The 15,862-nt window shown below is 40.9% G+C and overlaps 1 protein-coding gene across 1 annotated transcript in view; it reads left to right on the top strand.

Moving 5' to 3' along the window:
- The window catches only part of kcnh2b (potassium voltage-gated channel, subfamily H (eag-related), member 2b), a 275,121-nt gene extending 259,532 nt beyond the window's left edge, over positions 1–15,589 (top strand). Inside the window, exons 11-22 of the mRNA XM_062441120.1 lie at positions 417–511; positions 612–752; positions 3,612–3,811; positions 8,281–8,533; positions 9,844–10,037; positions 10,149–10,251; positions 10,444–10,595; positions 10,679–10,823; positions 10,907–11,096; positions 12,985–13,090; positions 13,210–13,311; positions 15,143–15,589. Of these exons, the coding sequence (XP_062297104.1) occupies positions 417–511; positions 612–752; positions 3,612–3,811; positions 8,281–8,533; positions 9,844–10,037; positions 10,149–10,251; positions 10,444–10,595; positions 10,679–10,823; positions 10,907–11,096; positions 12,985–13,090; positions 13,210–13,311; positions 15,143–15,589 (2,128 nt within the window). The remainder of the gene's footprint in view (positions 1–416; positions 512–611; positions 753–3,611; positions 3,812–8,280; positions 8,534–9,843; positions 10,038–10,148; positions 10,252–10,443; positions 10,596–10,678; positions 10,824–10,906; positions 11,097–12,984; positions 13,091–13,209; positions 13,312–15,142) is intronic.
- The last annotated feature ends 273 nt before the right edge of the window (positions 15,590–15,862 follow it).

The raw sequence follows: 15,862 nt of genomic DNA, 5'->3' as shown, positions 1-15,862 counted from the left end.
CAAAGAGTTTCTCATGCTTTGTATTGCTTTGTGTTGTCAAGCAAGTACAACAGCATCTCATTCCAAGTTCATCTTCTTTCGACTACAGGTGATGTGTTTGAAAATCAATTTGGTGTATCTTATATGTGTTCAACTACCAACTGTAGCTACATCCTCTTAAACTTCCCAAAAATTAGGTATACTTGCATTTAAATGAGGCGTTTTGACCATCATTTCAAAAAAAAATAAGTTGGAATGAAGTTGGATAAAAAGGTCTAACACAGAATTGGGTGATAATTTATCACCTAGCCTATAACCAAGCCAGGTCAATTTTGACCCAGGAGGACAAAAGTGGATGGGAAGACAACAGGAGGGTTAAAAAATGTTACTGTATGGTACAGAATGCTCATATTGTTAACTGCCTTCATTTTCCCCAGGTATGCCATTGGCAGTGTAGAGAGAAACGGTTCAATCGGCTGGCTCCACACACTGGGGGACCAGTTGGGTAAACACTTTAACGGTACCGTCCCAGGTACTGAGACTAAAAACACTGTAGTGTTCATACTGGTTAGAAACATTTTTTGGTGGTATTATCTCTACTGGTTAGATGTAACTGTAATCTTCCACTCCAGGCTCAGGACCCTCCATCAAAGACAAGTACGTCACGGCTCTGTACTTCACCTTCAGCAGTCTGACCAGTGTGGGGTTTGGAAATGTGTCTCCCAACACCAACTCTGAGAAGATCTTCTCCATATGTGTTATGCTTATTGGCTGTAAGTACTTATAATTAGGGTTAAAGTAACTGCTGCATGGTATCAGACCTGGGTGGAGGAAAGTATTTGAACAATCTTTTTATCTTCCCTTGCACACCCTTTGATAGGTTAGTCTTTTGAATAGATCCCTATGCAATAACATACATAACACATTTATAATAATATATACATAATGCACATATAATAGCACAGTGAAAAAACACACATACACATATTTCCCTTATGTACTTGCATGGTTATATATGTATCCAAAAGTATAAAGGTTCATATACATAACAAAATATATTACAAAATGCATACATACAATAATAATTTTATATTTGTTAATCATCTTATTTTAAAATATTTTTAAAATATATGTATATTCCCCAAATGGACTCCTTTAACTGATAAACATCTTTGCTTTGCATTAGTTCTAATCTTAAATAAAGTTCATACTGACTCATTTGAATTGTTGCAAGATTACAAAGAAATGCTCCTGTTTTTTTAGTGGTTATTAAAAGAGAAAGAGATATGATCGTATCAAAGGTCACTTGTAATAATGACAAAGATAACACATCCCAAGTGTTCTTCATTCCTTCTTTTACATAAAAAGAAATGGATTCAAGTTGAGATGAACGTGACTGGATTTTGTTAGGCCACTGCACAGGATCCTCCTTTTCCCAGCTATTACTGAACATGTTGTGCAGACTGTAGTCAGCACAGCAGGGAGCTACTGTACACCAGACAGTGTCAACGAGACGACTGGGAAGTTATAAATCACTAAAGTGTTGTTTTTCTTCTCTCATGCACCGCTGCTCTTATAGTTTAAAGAGCAGGGCAAAGCCATAGATCATATTTTTTTATATTCTAAAATATCCTCTGATAGCTTAATAAAATCCATCAGCAGGGACTGTAATATCCCCTCATGCTTATCAACTTCACTTCCTCTCCACACAGTAATTACCTCTGCAGTCTGCTGAAGCCCTGGACTATTGATCAGCAAAAACATAGGATGACAAAATGAGTATGACATTTAAAAAATAGTTTCCAGAAACTAATCAATGCTTCTTTGTTATAAAACAAGTCATTCATATTAATGAATAATCTACATAATAGACCCTAGAATAATCAAGACATCCATCATAAATGCTCTCAAGAAGCACAGAAATGTATGACATAGATTTTGCATTGCAAAGGCAAACTGCAGGCAATGTAGCATTTTGCTTAGCCCGAAAAATGAACTGAGGCATGTTCAATTATTGAAGTCCTCCAAAACCCTCCAAACTCAAGATCTGAGCCCAGAAAAGAGTCCCCAGTGTCAGCTATCTATCTATTGTTAATATTATATATTGAACTGTGTATGTACTGTAGAATTGAAGTGTTAAACTTATACTAAGAGCCAGAGATCAATTGTTTCCCTTGTGACACACACACACACACACACACACACACACACACACACACACACACACACACACACACACACACACACAGTTTCAGTGGGCGATGTAGACAGTGATGGGAGCTGACAGAGGTTGAAAGGTTAGCAGGATCCAACAGGACAAAACAGGAACGCTCATGAAGGATATGACACAAAACAATACATGTCCTCTAAAGATAAAAACCCTGTTAGATCAAATCACTGCTGTATCCGTCCTCCAGTGGACTGACCTCGTGAGAAAAAACAAGTGTGAAATGATTCATTCTTAAGTTGATCAGAGGAGTCACAAGAGCTCTTCTCTCTACGACAAAGACTACAAGTATTTCAGAACTTATAAATGAATGTATTATCATGTTGTTTTCGTCCTCCAGGGTCAAATTGGCCCGGTCTAGTTTGACTGTTTATAAAGCATACGCTAAAAATGATCACCCAATTATGTGTTAGACCTTTTAAGCCAACTTCATTCCAAGTTATTACCACAAGTTTTACACATATTTTGGGGAATTATGGTCAAAATGGTCATTTAAATGAAACTTTACCTCATTTTTAGAGTTAATGCCTGCTGTCCTCGGGTCAAATTTGACTCCAGGGTACCAAGAGGGCAAGTACAAATAATAGAAAGGATCTTAATAGTCATTAACTATCACATTTTTTGTAGCACTTTTAACATACTTACAAACATACTTTATCCCTTCTGTTGTCAACTGTGCTAATTTTGTCCTCCTGAGTCAAAATTGACCCAGTCTGGTTTGACTGTTTATAAAGCATACGGTATAAATTATCACCCAATTATATGTTAGTGCATTTTAACCAACTTCATTCCACCTTATTACCACAGGTTTGACACATATTCTTGGAAATTATAGTCAAAAGGCCTCATTTAAATTAAATGATACCTTATTTTTGGGTCCAAACTGACCCGAGGACAACAGGAGGGTTACAAGCTATTTAATGTAGTTGCTGTGTTGTTAGTCAGAGAAAAGCTAGTTTTAAAGGGTCTGATTTAAATGCCTGTAAGCCACCTTTTAATTACAAATCAATCACTAAGACATGATTAAAGCTTTGCTGAGTCTTAATGACCACTAAGACACCTACGGTTTCATTTATATACCTATGCAGTGCTTATGTGATAGATTCTCCATTATCACGCCATCAGCTGTCAAAGCTTCCTCTCTCTTTCTATCGATTTCTTCTCTTTCCTTTCGCCTTGCTTTTGTCACGTCTCTACTGACAAACATATCAAACACAACCCCCCCAGGGTGTCAAATGTAACAACAGTCATCTGGAAATATGTCAGGTCATATTAAAGTTTGTGCTGCCACCGTGACTCTATACTCTCTGTTACATAAAGTGTACGTTATATACCCTTGTTTCCACCTTTCTCACACACTTCTAAATCCTCTCTCCCGCTCCGCCCCATCTCTCTCCCCCACTAGCCCTGATGTACGCCAGCATCTTTGGGAACGTGTCAGCCATCATCCAGCGGCTGTACTCAGGGACGGCCCGCTACCACACCCAGATGCTGAGAGTCAGGGAGTTCATCCGCTTCCACCAGATCCCCAACCCGCTCCGGCAGAGGCTGGAGGAGTATTTCCAACACGCCTGGTCCTACACCAACGGCATCGACATGAATGCTGTGAGTTTTCCTTTTTTTTTTTTTTACTACTGAACCTCGTGCACCCAAATCCTGTGTGTGTATATGTGTGTGTGTGTGTGTGTGTGTACACTGAATGTGGTATTGTTAATGAATGCATGGATACACACATGTACACATACCGAAGGCTAGAGGAGTATTTTGAGCCTGCGTTGTACGTTAATAGGATGATTGGAAGACTTTCTCTCAGCATGCATGGTCCAACACCTTCAAAGAAAATAGGAATGATGTGAGTATCATAAATAATACACACACACACACACATATATTGTGCAAAGATATATGTTAGAATATTTTGCACCATGTGTGGACCTACATGCATGAAGACTGATACACTGCGTCTGTCATGCACACACACATATATTCTCACAACACTGCACATATGTGTGTTTATTTATACACACACACACGGAACACGAAATGAAAGCGCATGGCTGAAGATGGAGTGATTCAATTGTGCTGACCACGAATTTCGTTTTTAAAAGAGTTGCTTTCACACACTCCGAGCCACCTACGGACACTGTGAGTCACACCTGTCAATGGACAGAAACGCACCATGCATGCTCGCACACACACACACACAAACACACACTTCAGAGACATACATGTTGTATACGGTCAACTTCTCTGTTAGTCACAGCATATAAGAGGGTGCTGCTTCATCACACACACACACACACACACACACACACACACACACACACACACACACACACACACACACACACACACACACTCCACTGTCACATCCTCCTGTACCAGCAGCATGAGGGGCTTTGACTCACATGTGACATTGAACACACACACACACACACACACACACACACACACACATGCATGCATGCAGCCACACAGACACACATACACACTCACCACTGCAATCCTAAACCTGTCACACACTTGAGTTCTGCTGACGTCAACACTTGATGCGATGTTTGAGTCCGTGGGTGTCATCTCTATCATTGTTTCTAACACATCTCGTGTCATGTGTGGGCAGAATATGTGGATTTAAAAGTGTTCACGTGGCCGTTATTTAACTACACGCATTCATTCGGAACTATTCCGCTACGGTTTGTTGACGTTTTTTTTAAGCTGTTTCGTAATTCCAACTCAAAAAAACACATTTCACTATAAATATCTGTGCTTATTACTTCAGCAAGGCTTTCCAGCTTCTGAATCCTTTAAAAAAAATTGCAAGTCAGAGCATAATCAGTACCTCATTATTATCTGTAAAGCCTCACAGAAGCATAGAGCAACCCCGTTTTGGGTGCAGAGTCCCAATACAAACACATATCCCATCACTGAAATCCTGTTTATTTACTTATTTTCCTTCAGTGTAATAAGTGAGCCATTGAAGTAGAGAGGAAACATATTTGACGAGGATCCACGGGAATGTGTACTCCGGTCTCAGCCGTCTCTCCCTCTTCCCTCATTACGTGGCTCTCTTGAAGGCCCAGTGAAGCGCAGTGTTGTGAGCGGACTGGATTAGAGAATGTTTACCGTAGTGCTCATTATGATCGTTGGGAGTAGACCCTTTCTGTCCGTCCGCGCAGCTGATTCAATCAGCTGCGACCTCTTTTATTCGTGAAGATGGAGGGAATAATAATGCGGCCCTGATGAGGAATAGAAAAGTGGTGTTGTGTAGCGGAGAGAGGACGGAGAAGGAGAGATTATGACGTTTTTGTGTGTGAGACGGCAGGTTTCTGAGACTCTTGAGTGCTCTTTTGCAGCTGACCTCTGACCTCTGTGTAACGTCAATGGTTCAATCTTCAAACGTAAATCTTATTTTTCTTATTTACAACAAATCCCAAACCTACAATGAATTGATCTACTACAAAATATCATGTGTGTAAAGCCTGATATATCTTATTCCTCTCTGCCATAGAGCTCCATTATTATCCAAAACCTCTTAACACTTGACATGTCTTTTAGTGAAATGAACCCTTTTCTCCTAAAATGAGTGGTGTAAAAGCTAAAAAATACACTCTCTCTGCTCTCTGAAACATGAATCAAGGTTTAATCACATTTATTGATCAGTCAGATCCACTATTGATGCTTTCTAAACACATCTGGGGTTCAACATCTGGTATAGACACTTTTATGAAGAGATTCTTAAACCCTGAACATACTGTGAGGGTGTAGAATATGAACACTATGTAAGAGCTAAAAACACTTTAATGGCCACACTGTAGCACTGGGTGATATATTCTTTCATTACCACGAACACACACACAAACACACACACACACACACACACACACACACACACACACACACACAAACACACACACACACACTCTAGTTTATTTTGAATACAATCAGAGCACAGTACCCAGCTGTTTAAGGAAGTCGTTTAGCCTTTTTAAAAAATGATATATTATATAAATACATATTTGTTTGCTGTTGTTAAGTATTTTGTGCTTAGTAGGAAACATACAGTCAATGGTAGTAAAGAATGGGCTTGGGGCTGAAAGGCTGGAAGCATTGATAGACAAGTGAACACGGTTGGTTTTGGTCTTCTCATGGTATTTGTTGGCAATGATAACAAATATAAAATATTGCATGTCTTATCTTTTATGTGTGGCAATCGTGGCTCTCAGAAGTTGGATTAAACCTCTGGCAGAATGCACTTCTCCCCTTTGAAGTTGGTCTCTACTTTTACGCTTGTGTAAATTATAAGGATGAGCTGGATGAGTTGCTTCGGTTTTAAGTTTAGAGGAACTTTTGACTTGTTTGTATCATATTTATTTAATCCCTGACACTTGTTTGCAACACAAATACTTCAATAAATATTGTATTAAAGAAAGAGGCACATACAGAAGCAAACTGTGTAAATGCACATGTAGTGTGGGACCGCCTAAGTAGAACAAAGGGTTAGTGCTACAATACAGCGACATTAGTGGTTACACAACAACAGTAAAAAAAGCCACAAATGGCCCCTAAACATTAATTTCCCTCAGTTAACAGGGACTTTACTCAGTAGAAAAGTTACTGCAAAGAACACAATGATATATCCTGACAGCAAACATGTTATATAAAGTAATAACGGTGACTTTAGCCTTGAAAGTTTTGCAGCTCAGCATCTGCAGGATGCACCATTAAAAAACGACACCAGATACGGCTGGCTTGTAAAGTCTGACCTCAGCACATTTTGGGGCTGTATAGCACAAATCAACAAAATGGTTGTTGTGCACAGGGAGTAATTGCAGGCTATTGTTCAAACTCACAAAATGGATTTGTTAAGTTTGAAAAGGTGATACAGAGTTTATTCTGTTTATTTTCATGTTTCTGTACGACTGTTAAAAAAATGGGTTCGTGAGGGGCGGGAAGGAGATCTTTTAAGCCTGAGGAGGAGAGACGGTAAGAGGTAATAGCAAATGAAAAATGAAGAGTGGAGTAAAAAAAAAAGTAAAGCAACGGGAGGACAAGCAATGAGACCGGAGAAAAGAATCCTACTTAAGACCAAGATGGGAAGTGAAAAGACAAATGACAAAAGTGAAGAAATGGCCAGTGGCCAGAGAGATGGAGAGGGAGCCTAGTGAAGGCTGAAATGAAGAAAGTAGCTTGAAACGGATGAAAAAGAGAGAAATGGAGAGGGAAAAACATGGTGTGGGTGTTTTAGGTACGGTTCTGTTCTGTGCAGTCAGCCAGAGAGTTACAAGAGAGGCTCATAGCCTCCTGCTTAGAAAAAGAGCCGGGGCTTCCCATGCTCACAGTGAACTCATTAAAACTGCACCGATTCTTCATATTAATAACACTCTATGGGCCTGCTGACTCTGTTCCGTTAGGAGCCCTGAAATACAGTTTTGAAATAAACTGTATTTCAGAAAAAATCAATGCATAGGCTCTTACACTTTGAAAGTGTAATGAGATGTTCATCTTCTAGTTAGAGGTTAAAATCATAAAACAAATAAATTAAAACCTCGACTTCCCCGGTGGTTCTAACTGTTACCTTCTGATAAATGTGTGGACAGTTTAGTTTAGTCATGTTAATGTGTCGAATGGTGTAATAGCAATAAAAGGCTAATGTCCCATGAGTGTTCACCAATGGATGAAGGTAATAAAGACACTGTGGCTCCATGTTTTTTATTATTATTCTTCCCTTTGAAGCATCCATCATCTGTGACATTTAACTTTATGTTCTGGACTTCACGCATCAGTCAATCGCTGGTAATTGCATGTATCAGTACTGATGTAACCTTTCTCTATCAATTCATCCACTGTCTTTCTCCCACCTCCTCTCCTTCCTTGTCTTTCCTCTCCTCTGCGGTTCTTCTACTTTCTCTCGCCGGCTGTCTTCTCTTTCAATCTTTCTTTCGCGCGTCCTCTTTTTTTCTCTCTGTGCCGCCTTCCATCCGTCTTTCCACCCTTTTTAATCTGTCTCTCTTCTTGTGTCCCACCTTCTTTCCTCCTTCCCTTTACTCCTTTGCTCCCTCGTTCCCTTTCCCCAGGTGCTGAAAGGTTTTCCAGAGTGTCTCCAGGCGGATATCTGCCTCCATCTGAACAGAACATTGCTACAGAACTGTAAGGCTTTTAAAGGCTCTACCAAGGGCTGCCTCAGGGCGTTGGCCATGAAGTTCAAGACCACCCACGCACCTCCGGGTGACACGCTGGTCCACGCCGGGGACGTTCTAACCGCCATCTACTTCATATCCAGAGGATCCATAGAGATACTGAGAGGGGACGTGGTGGTAGCCATCCTAGGTAAAAAAAAAAACATGTTTTACTGATTAAATTTACCACCTAAACTTTGTTCAGTAGCAGATCTCTCTATTTGTTGCCCCATTACATTTTCTTTTCGGTCATGCTGCCACTCAACAACAGTAAAGTATGCATAAGCTGGTTGCGCCATCTACTGGTGAGCATAGGGCGTTACTCTTAATAGCAGAGTGTTGCATCAGGACAATATAATCAGAGGAGCTGTTCAGGATTCAAGTGTGAGCTGGGATTCAATCTGACTCCAATAACAAATGTTTAACAAATGGATCAAATGATAACATCACCAGTTCAAGAAAAAGAAGAAAAAAAGTATTCATGTGTTACACCTTAAAAACAACTACACTGGTCAATGCCACTCTTATATCAGTGTGATCCAAATGAGGAAACTACCTTTATCAGGTATATGAGCAAGCATCACAATATGCTTAGTTAGCCAATCAGACGGCCACAGAAATGTGTTTAACTGATGGACAGAAGACCTTATGCAAACACACATTGACGTCCAGGGTTAGTAAATGAAGAAAATAGCACACCGCACTAAAGATTAGAAAAGAATTAGACAACAATTCCAATTAATCATAAAACTTACATTGTTGTCATATATTAAATACTACATAAACATACATGTTACCCCAAACTGTACGAAGTCTGTGTAGTATAAATCTGAATTAAAATGAGGGGCAAAATGTGTCAGATTATCATAAATCTTAAAATGTAACCATTCATTAAACATTACAGCTCAGTACATCCATACAGCACCAAATTATCAAATAATCAAAAATAAAACAGTTTAAATAAGCACAAAATTGACCTTTCATCATACATCTTTACAGCAACATCCATACAATTTAGATAAAAATGTTTTAAAAGACTTCAGGTAAATGAATGCAAATGACCACTAATCTTAATAAATACATATATTGTTTTTATACATTTCCATCCTATAAGACATAGAGTAAATATAGGTTTAATATTACAGCCAATTGCCTTTAATATTTAAAGAGCAATTGTTCCATCAATTGACAGTAGCATAGGCAAGGACGAATACCTCTCTAAATTTTAGGGTTACCTTATAAACATCACTGTAAAATAGTATGTCCTTAGATTATAATGACTGATACGTCAGTTCATCAAAAAAAAAGAAAAACAGTTTATTAAAATTGTCTAATTATGTGATAGCTTTACTGACTACTTGTGCAGTAGGAAGTCATCACTGAAGATACCGCTTCCTACAAAGTTACATTTTTCCAGGTAGTTCCCTAACTGTTTTTTTCCTTTCTTCTCACCTTTCACAGGAAAGAACGACATATTCGGCGAGCCTATCAACCTGTATTCCAGACCAGGTAAATCCAACGCTGATGTGAGGGCTCTAACATACTGCGACCTCCACAAAATCTTCAGAGAAGATGTTCTAGAGGTGCTCGACATGTATCCTGAGTTTGCGGACCACTTCTGGAACAACCTGGAAATCACCTTCAACCTGCGAGATGTGAGTTTATAACCTCTGTATCTACATATTTAATGATCCTGACATACACTATATAGATTCTTGTGTTCCTATCAAGAAAGACTCTTCAATGCTGGGTGTTTCTCATTTCAGACCAACATGATCCCAGGCTCTCCCAGCAGTGACGACTCTAAATGTGGCGGATTCAACAAATTGCGCAGACGCAAGTTATCATTCCGAAGACGCACAGAAAAAGGTAACCCATCCCCAACAGCTCACCTCTCACTTCAAACTTCAATACATTTTGTTTAAAAGTACAATCTGTGCATGCCAGACTTTTTTTCTGGCAATCCACCTCTATCAGTCATCTTTGAAAGATTAGTTCTGATCCAGCTGGACTGACCACTATCCCTTCTTTTTTTATCTTCCCTTGCACACCTTTTTCCAGATGATGCAGATGCTGGTGAAATTAAAAAGTCTCACAAGTCTGTGCGGCGAAGACAGAGGGAAGCAGCCAACAACCAAAAACAGGAGGAGGGGTCGAAGAGGCAGTGGGAGGCACATCGAAGCTCGGTGTCTTCCCACTCCAGTGGTGATGAGGTACAACTCCGCTATTTCCTCGTGATTCATTCCAAAATACTTACTGTGCTTTGTCATTTTAATGTCGGATCTCCCTCTTACAGGGGGAGGAGTCAGTTGTGACCGGCCTCGCCCCTCCACCTGCGATGCTGGAGAGTCCGCCGGCTCTGGCCACACCCATGAACTTCAACGACAATACTGAGGGGGAGGGAGACCCCAAGACTGGCAACACCTGCAACGCCCTGTCAGGTAAAACAGAATCCAACAGTATCCCCATATCTGACTGAAAATGGTCTCACACTCAAACACACATTCGCTTCTCTCTTCGCAAGGTGCTTTCTCGGGCGTGTCCAACATCTTTAGTTTCTGGGGGGAGAGTCGAGGGGGCGGTCAGTACCAGGAGGTTCCCAGCTGCAGCCTGGCCTCCCCTCCGCCCCTCAACACGCCTCTGCACAGCCTGAGCCGACAGCAACGCAACCAGCTGGACACACGTCTGGAAATGCTGCAGAAACAGCTCAACAGGTACGTCTGGTTTGGTTAGGCATCTAAATGTGTGTTGGTCTTGAGTTCTGATCGTTTTTTAAATGAATATGGCAATCCCTGCTAAGCCACAGCAGCTCGTTGAGTCGTCAAACAGCTTGAGACACTTTCTTTTACCTGGCTGCCTCCGAAAGGAGCTTCTTCTCTCCACCACAGTGGAAAAAATGAGTTTTTCCGTCCCTGTGGCCTTTAGCTGGACGAGGCTCCTTTGTCAGGTCTTGTTGAGCTCACAGTGTGTGTCTTTATCCTGGTCGTATTGTAGCTGTGAGGCAGGTTGCGCCCCCCAGCTGAATGCTCAGTTTTAACGCATGATTGACCAGCTCTTCTGTTGGATGGGATCCGTCAGCAGGCTGAAGGTGTGTGTGAGGAAATTGGAATGGGGAGTAGTAATGTGTAAGGAGTTAGTGACCCCTCCCCTCAAGTACTCAGAATATATCTGAACATATGGTAACGTCTCTGTTGGACCTCAGAAAGTTAAACAGAGCCGTATTTGTAGAGATCAGCAGAATGGGTCTTAATTAGCCTCGCAGCTAGGACCCAGCAGACCTCCTGTGTGTGTTATTAATGTCACACACTCACATCACACCCTTATCTCTCTGCGTAGCGTGAATGTGGACCAAGATACCAGTTTATTAATAAGATAAATACAACTTTGTGGTCTCCTATCAGGAAATGAAATAACAGCAAGATAGGGAGAGAAATACAGCATAAGCAAAACCGAGTTTAATAAAGTAAAATAATTAGAAAGGGAAGTTGATTTCTTAATTCAAGTAAAATCCTGTCATCCCTGTTATGATGACATGTTACTAACCAAATTAGTGTTATTGCAGAATTCTAAGCAAGGAAAAGAGACACATAATGATAACGATTCAAGTACCAAAATCTCAGTTTACTGCTCACTATAGAGTTTTACTGTTACATGCTCCCCCCTCCCTTTTCCCCTTCCTTTTACCACTTTCAGGTGCTCCTGATGAGCTGATTAGTGGGTTGACTTGCTTAGTGCAGGAGCTCTCATTCTCTCTTCCTCCTGGCATGCAGCACTGAGGATCTGAGATTTCTTTTGTGGTTTTCCTTTTGTTCTTTTTGAGTACGGGGGGGCCTGGTAATCCAGTTTTGTGGCTTTGTTTCTTTATATTAGGTTATGCATTTTCTTACAGTTTAGAGAGGGGAGTTCTGGGATCTATGGCCTACTGCTGGGCTGGTCCATTGTCTTCCTTATCTTTTGCTCCTTTTGGCCATAGTTTTGGTATTATTTTAAAATGAATTGGTAAACTTGTACTTGGACACAGTGTCTCTATATGTTGCTGGCCACAGGTTTGAGCCATCTGATTATTTGGGGGCTCGTCCGAGATGTTATGGGATTGGCTGTAACATTTACCAACTGAGTGTCTGTTGCATAGGGAGTTAAAAAAGCTTTTCACAATATTGTATGTTTTTTGATAGTGGCAAACTTTATATTTTTTAACTTTTATCTGTCAATGTTAGTAATCTTCTATACTGCTTAGACTATATAGATGTCTGATCTGTCATGCTAATAAAGCTTATTTGAATTGGAATAGTGAATGAGGGAGTTGTTTCTGACACAGCCATAGCTTTTCTTGGAACGGAGTAATTACTATAACTTTCATCTTTTCAGGTGTGCTTATTTATGGTTTTACTATTAAATAAATGCGTTAGAGTTTGTTTACACCTTTTGGGACTGTTTAGCCACCTGTTATTTTGCCCCAATGAACTTGACGTCGATGTGTCCCTATATATTGGCACGTAACTAGTGAATCAAATGCTATTATTAGAGAGAATATGAATAAGAGTATGTGTCCTCCACATGGTCATAAACAGCTGATCATCTCCTGTGGCGTACTGTGTGCAGGTTGGAGAGTCGCATGTCAACAGACATCGGAGCGATCATGCAGCTGCTGCAGAGACAGATGGCCCTGGTTCCCCCTGCTTACAGCGCTGTCTCATCACCACCTCAGGTAGTCACGCGCACACACACGCGCACACAAACAAACACACACACACACACACACACACACACACACGTACGTCACTGGCCCAAGCTATGTATAGAAACAAGATGCTGTGTCCTCCACAGGCCTCACCGTATCCTGGTCCAGGTCCAGGACCAGGTCCAGGAGAGAGACTGGTTCAGCCTGTTACACCTCTGGAGACACACATTCTGGCCTCCTTGTCAGAGGTGAAGCACATTTACATACACTCTCATCAGTCATTCATTAAGTACACCTGTCCAGTCTAATGCAATCCAATACATTGTCAGAAAGGTGATAATTGTACTTCATGTTTATTATTGTGGTGGTTGTGGTGTACCAGAGTGTTTTAAATTGAATGGTGTTCCTAATATTTTGTCCATCCCATTAACATATATGAAAGGAGACAAAATATTAGGAACACTTTTCAATATAATGCACTATTAGTACACCACAAACACACATTACAGCCCCAATAATAAATATAAAATAGAATATTTTACTTTTCTAACAATGTTAACAAAAACTAAAAATGTATAAACTTCATAAATGTAGAATTTATGGCAGAGCTGTTGTATTGGATAGTGGTTGACTGCGCAGGTGTTCGTAATATAGTGGCTGGTAAGTTTGTAATGATTTATTTATGGCTGTTTATTGGGAATACTCTGTGGAGCTTGTGTTGATAGAACACTGTCATTGGACTGCAGTGTTTTGGGAAATATAGTGAAAATAAATGAGAGACACTGAACACCTTGTTTGTATTCATCCTCAGGCATTCTTAGGACAACAGACTCTATTTGAATTTGTGTCTGAATCTCAGTAATCAGATAAAGTAAGGAACTGGAATAGTGGTGCTAATAATAACTAATCATGCAACAATGTTTTATCTTAAAATTCTGTTACGCATTACAAACATTTTTGACATTTTTTGTGCTGCATATACAGGACAGCTGCTGGATATGTTTGTGCCCTTGGCCAGACTTCCACTAACTTCCACTTTTCATTATATTTTATCAGAGTTGTAACAATTTTATATTATTCTATTTTAAAAAGACCTTTATTCAACCTTGCAGAGTCAGTAAAGTTAGTTTTAATCATACCACGGATCAAATATGGAACATATCAAATGTGGGTATTCATATCCTGATGATTCAAGGATCAAGATTCCAGGTTTCTGACTGTCTGTGCAGGAGTGTCTTTGACTCCTCCACATCATCCCCTTCATCTCTGTTATTTCTGTGTTACGGAGTAGATTTTATCAGTGCGAGACTTTGACTCATGGATATCCTGTGTTTATTTTAGTTCTTACATTACAACTTTCAGGGCAAACTTCAGGATGCATTAAAGTTACTGAAGCCATTTAGACATATATCCATAAAAGTGTCTATCTGTTGTTACAGGAAGATGTGGACAGGATGTTGACACCTAAATCTCAACCAACAGCAGCGCCATAGAGATGTGGTTCACCTGTAAAATATCACTGAAATATAAAACCTGTCAGTAGTCTCCTTTCAACACCAAGTGCTTAGTGCCACCGTACATATTCTCCTGCGGTCCGTAAGCAGCCGGTCATGACCAAATCTGTCCGCGTGTAGTCGGAGAACACTTGTGAAACTTTGGGGGGGGGGCTTTGACTGTACCGACTGGGCTGTGTTTTTTAGATGATGGCAATGTTATCGACAGCATCTCTAAAAAAGTCCCCTGTTATATTCATTTATGTGTTGAGTCTTTCATTCCCTGCAAACATATTAAAATTTACCCTAATAATAAACCCTGGGTGACAGGGGAGGTTAAAGATCACGCTTCTAATGTGTTTTATTTATTTATTTACTGGATTGTATTGTCCGTATTGTTGTATGTATGAGTTGCTTGGTGGCAAATGAATTTCCCCTCTAGGGGATTAATAAAGTTTAGCTAATCTAATCTAATCTAATCTAAGACAACCGTCATAAGAAGTATTTATCAAATTAGAGTTAGTGAATTCCAATAAGAAACAAGTGGTAGTCAGTCCCATTGACCTGTCTGTCTCTTTCCCTGCAGATCTTGGATTCCCAGGACTTTGAGGAGTTCCCACCCAAGCCTCTTGACTCTCTGCAACCCCAGGAGTCACCACTGATCAACACCACCCAGAGCCAGCCCGCCCCATCTGGCCTGGACAACCTGGGGCAACATCTGGAGCTGGAGCTTGGACTGGGAACAGGGGCTGCAGTCATTTCCGGCCCAGCAGTAGGTTCAGGTTCAGGTTTAGGGTTAGATTTAGGGAGCAGGGCAGCAGTGGGGTCACAGTATGGAATGGGTTCCGGTTTAGGAGCGGAGTTAGACTTTGGTTCAGGGGCGTGTATGGGGGCTGGGGTGGAGCCGGCAGCTGGGGCTGGGGTATCTTCCCTGGATGCTGAAACCCAAAGGAGGCTGTCCCTCCAAGAATCACAGACATCTCTGGACTCACGGACACCACAGAGACACAGCTCTGACCCAGGGGGGAGCTAAGGATGAGGTGAAGGGGGGAAGACAGCGGGATGGAGGGATACAGAGAGCGAAAGAGAGAGATGGTTTATCCTGAAGTCCCTCCCTTTTCCACCAGTCCCCACAGCACTTTGGAGGCACCTACTGTACCCACCACCTAACTGTCTCTCACCACTGAAATCCAACCTCTGACCTCTCAAGTAAGGACACACTGCTCAGAAGCAGGGTCAAGGAAAGGGTTGAGACCTCTCTCCGTTTCTCTCTCCTCCACGAATCCCTCCCTCCCTCTCCTTACAC

This window comes from Scomber scombrus, chromosome 20 (assembly GCF_963691925.1).
Source record: "Scomber scombrus chromosome 20, fScoSco1.1, whole genome shotgun sequence".
In the NCBI taxonomy this organism is placed as follows: Eukaryota; Metazoa; Chordata; class Actinopteri; order Scombriformes; family Scombridae; genus Scomber; species Scomber scombrus.
This window is presented reverse-complemented; position numbering and strand designations above follow the sequence as displayed.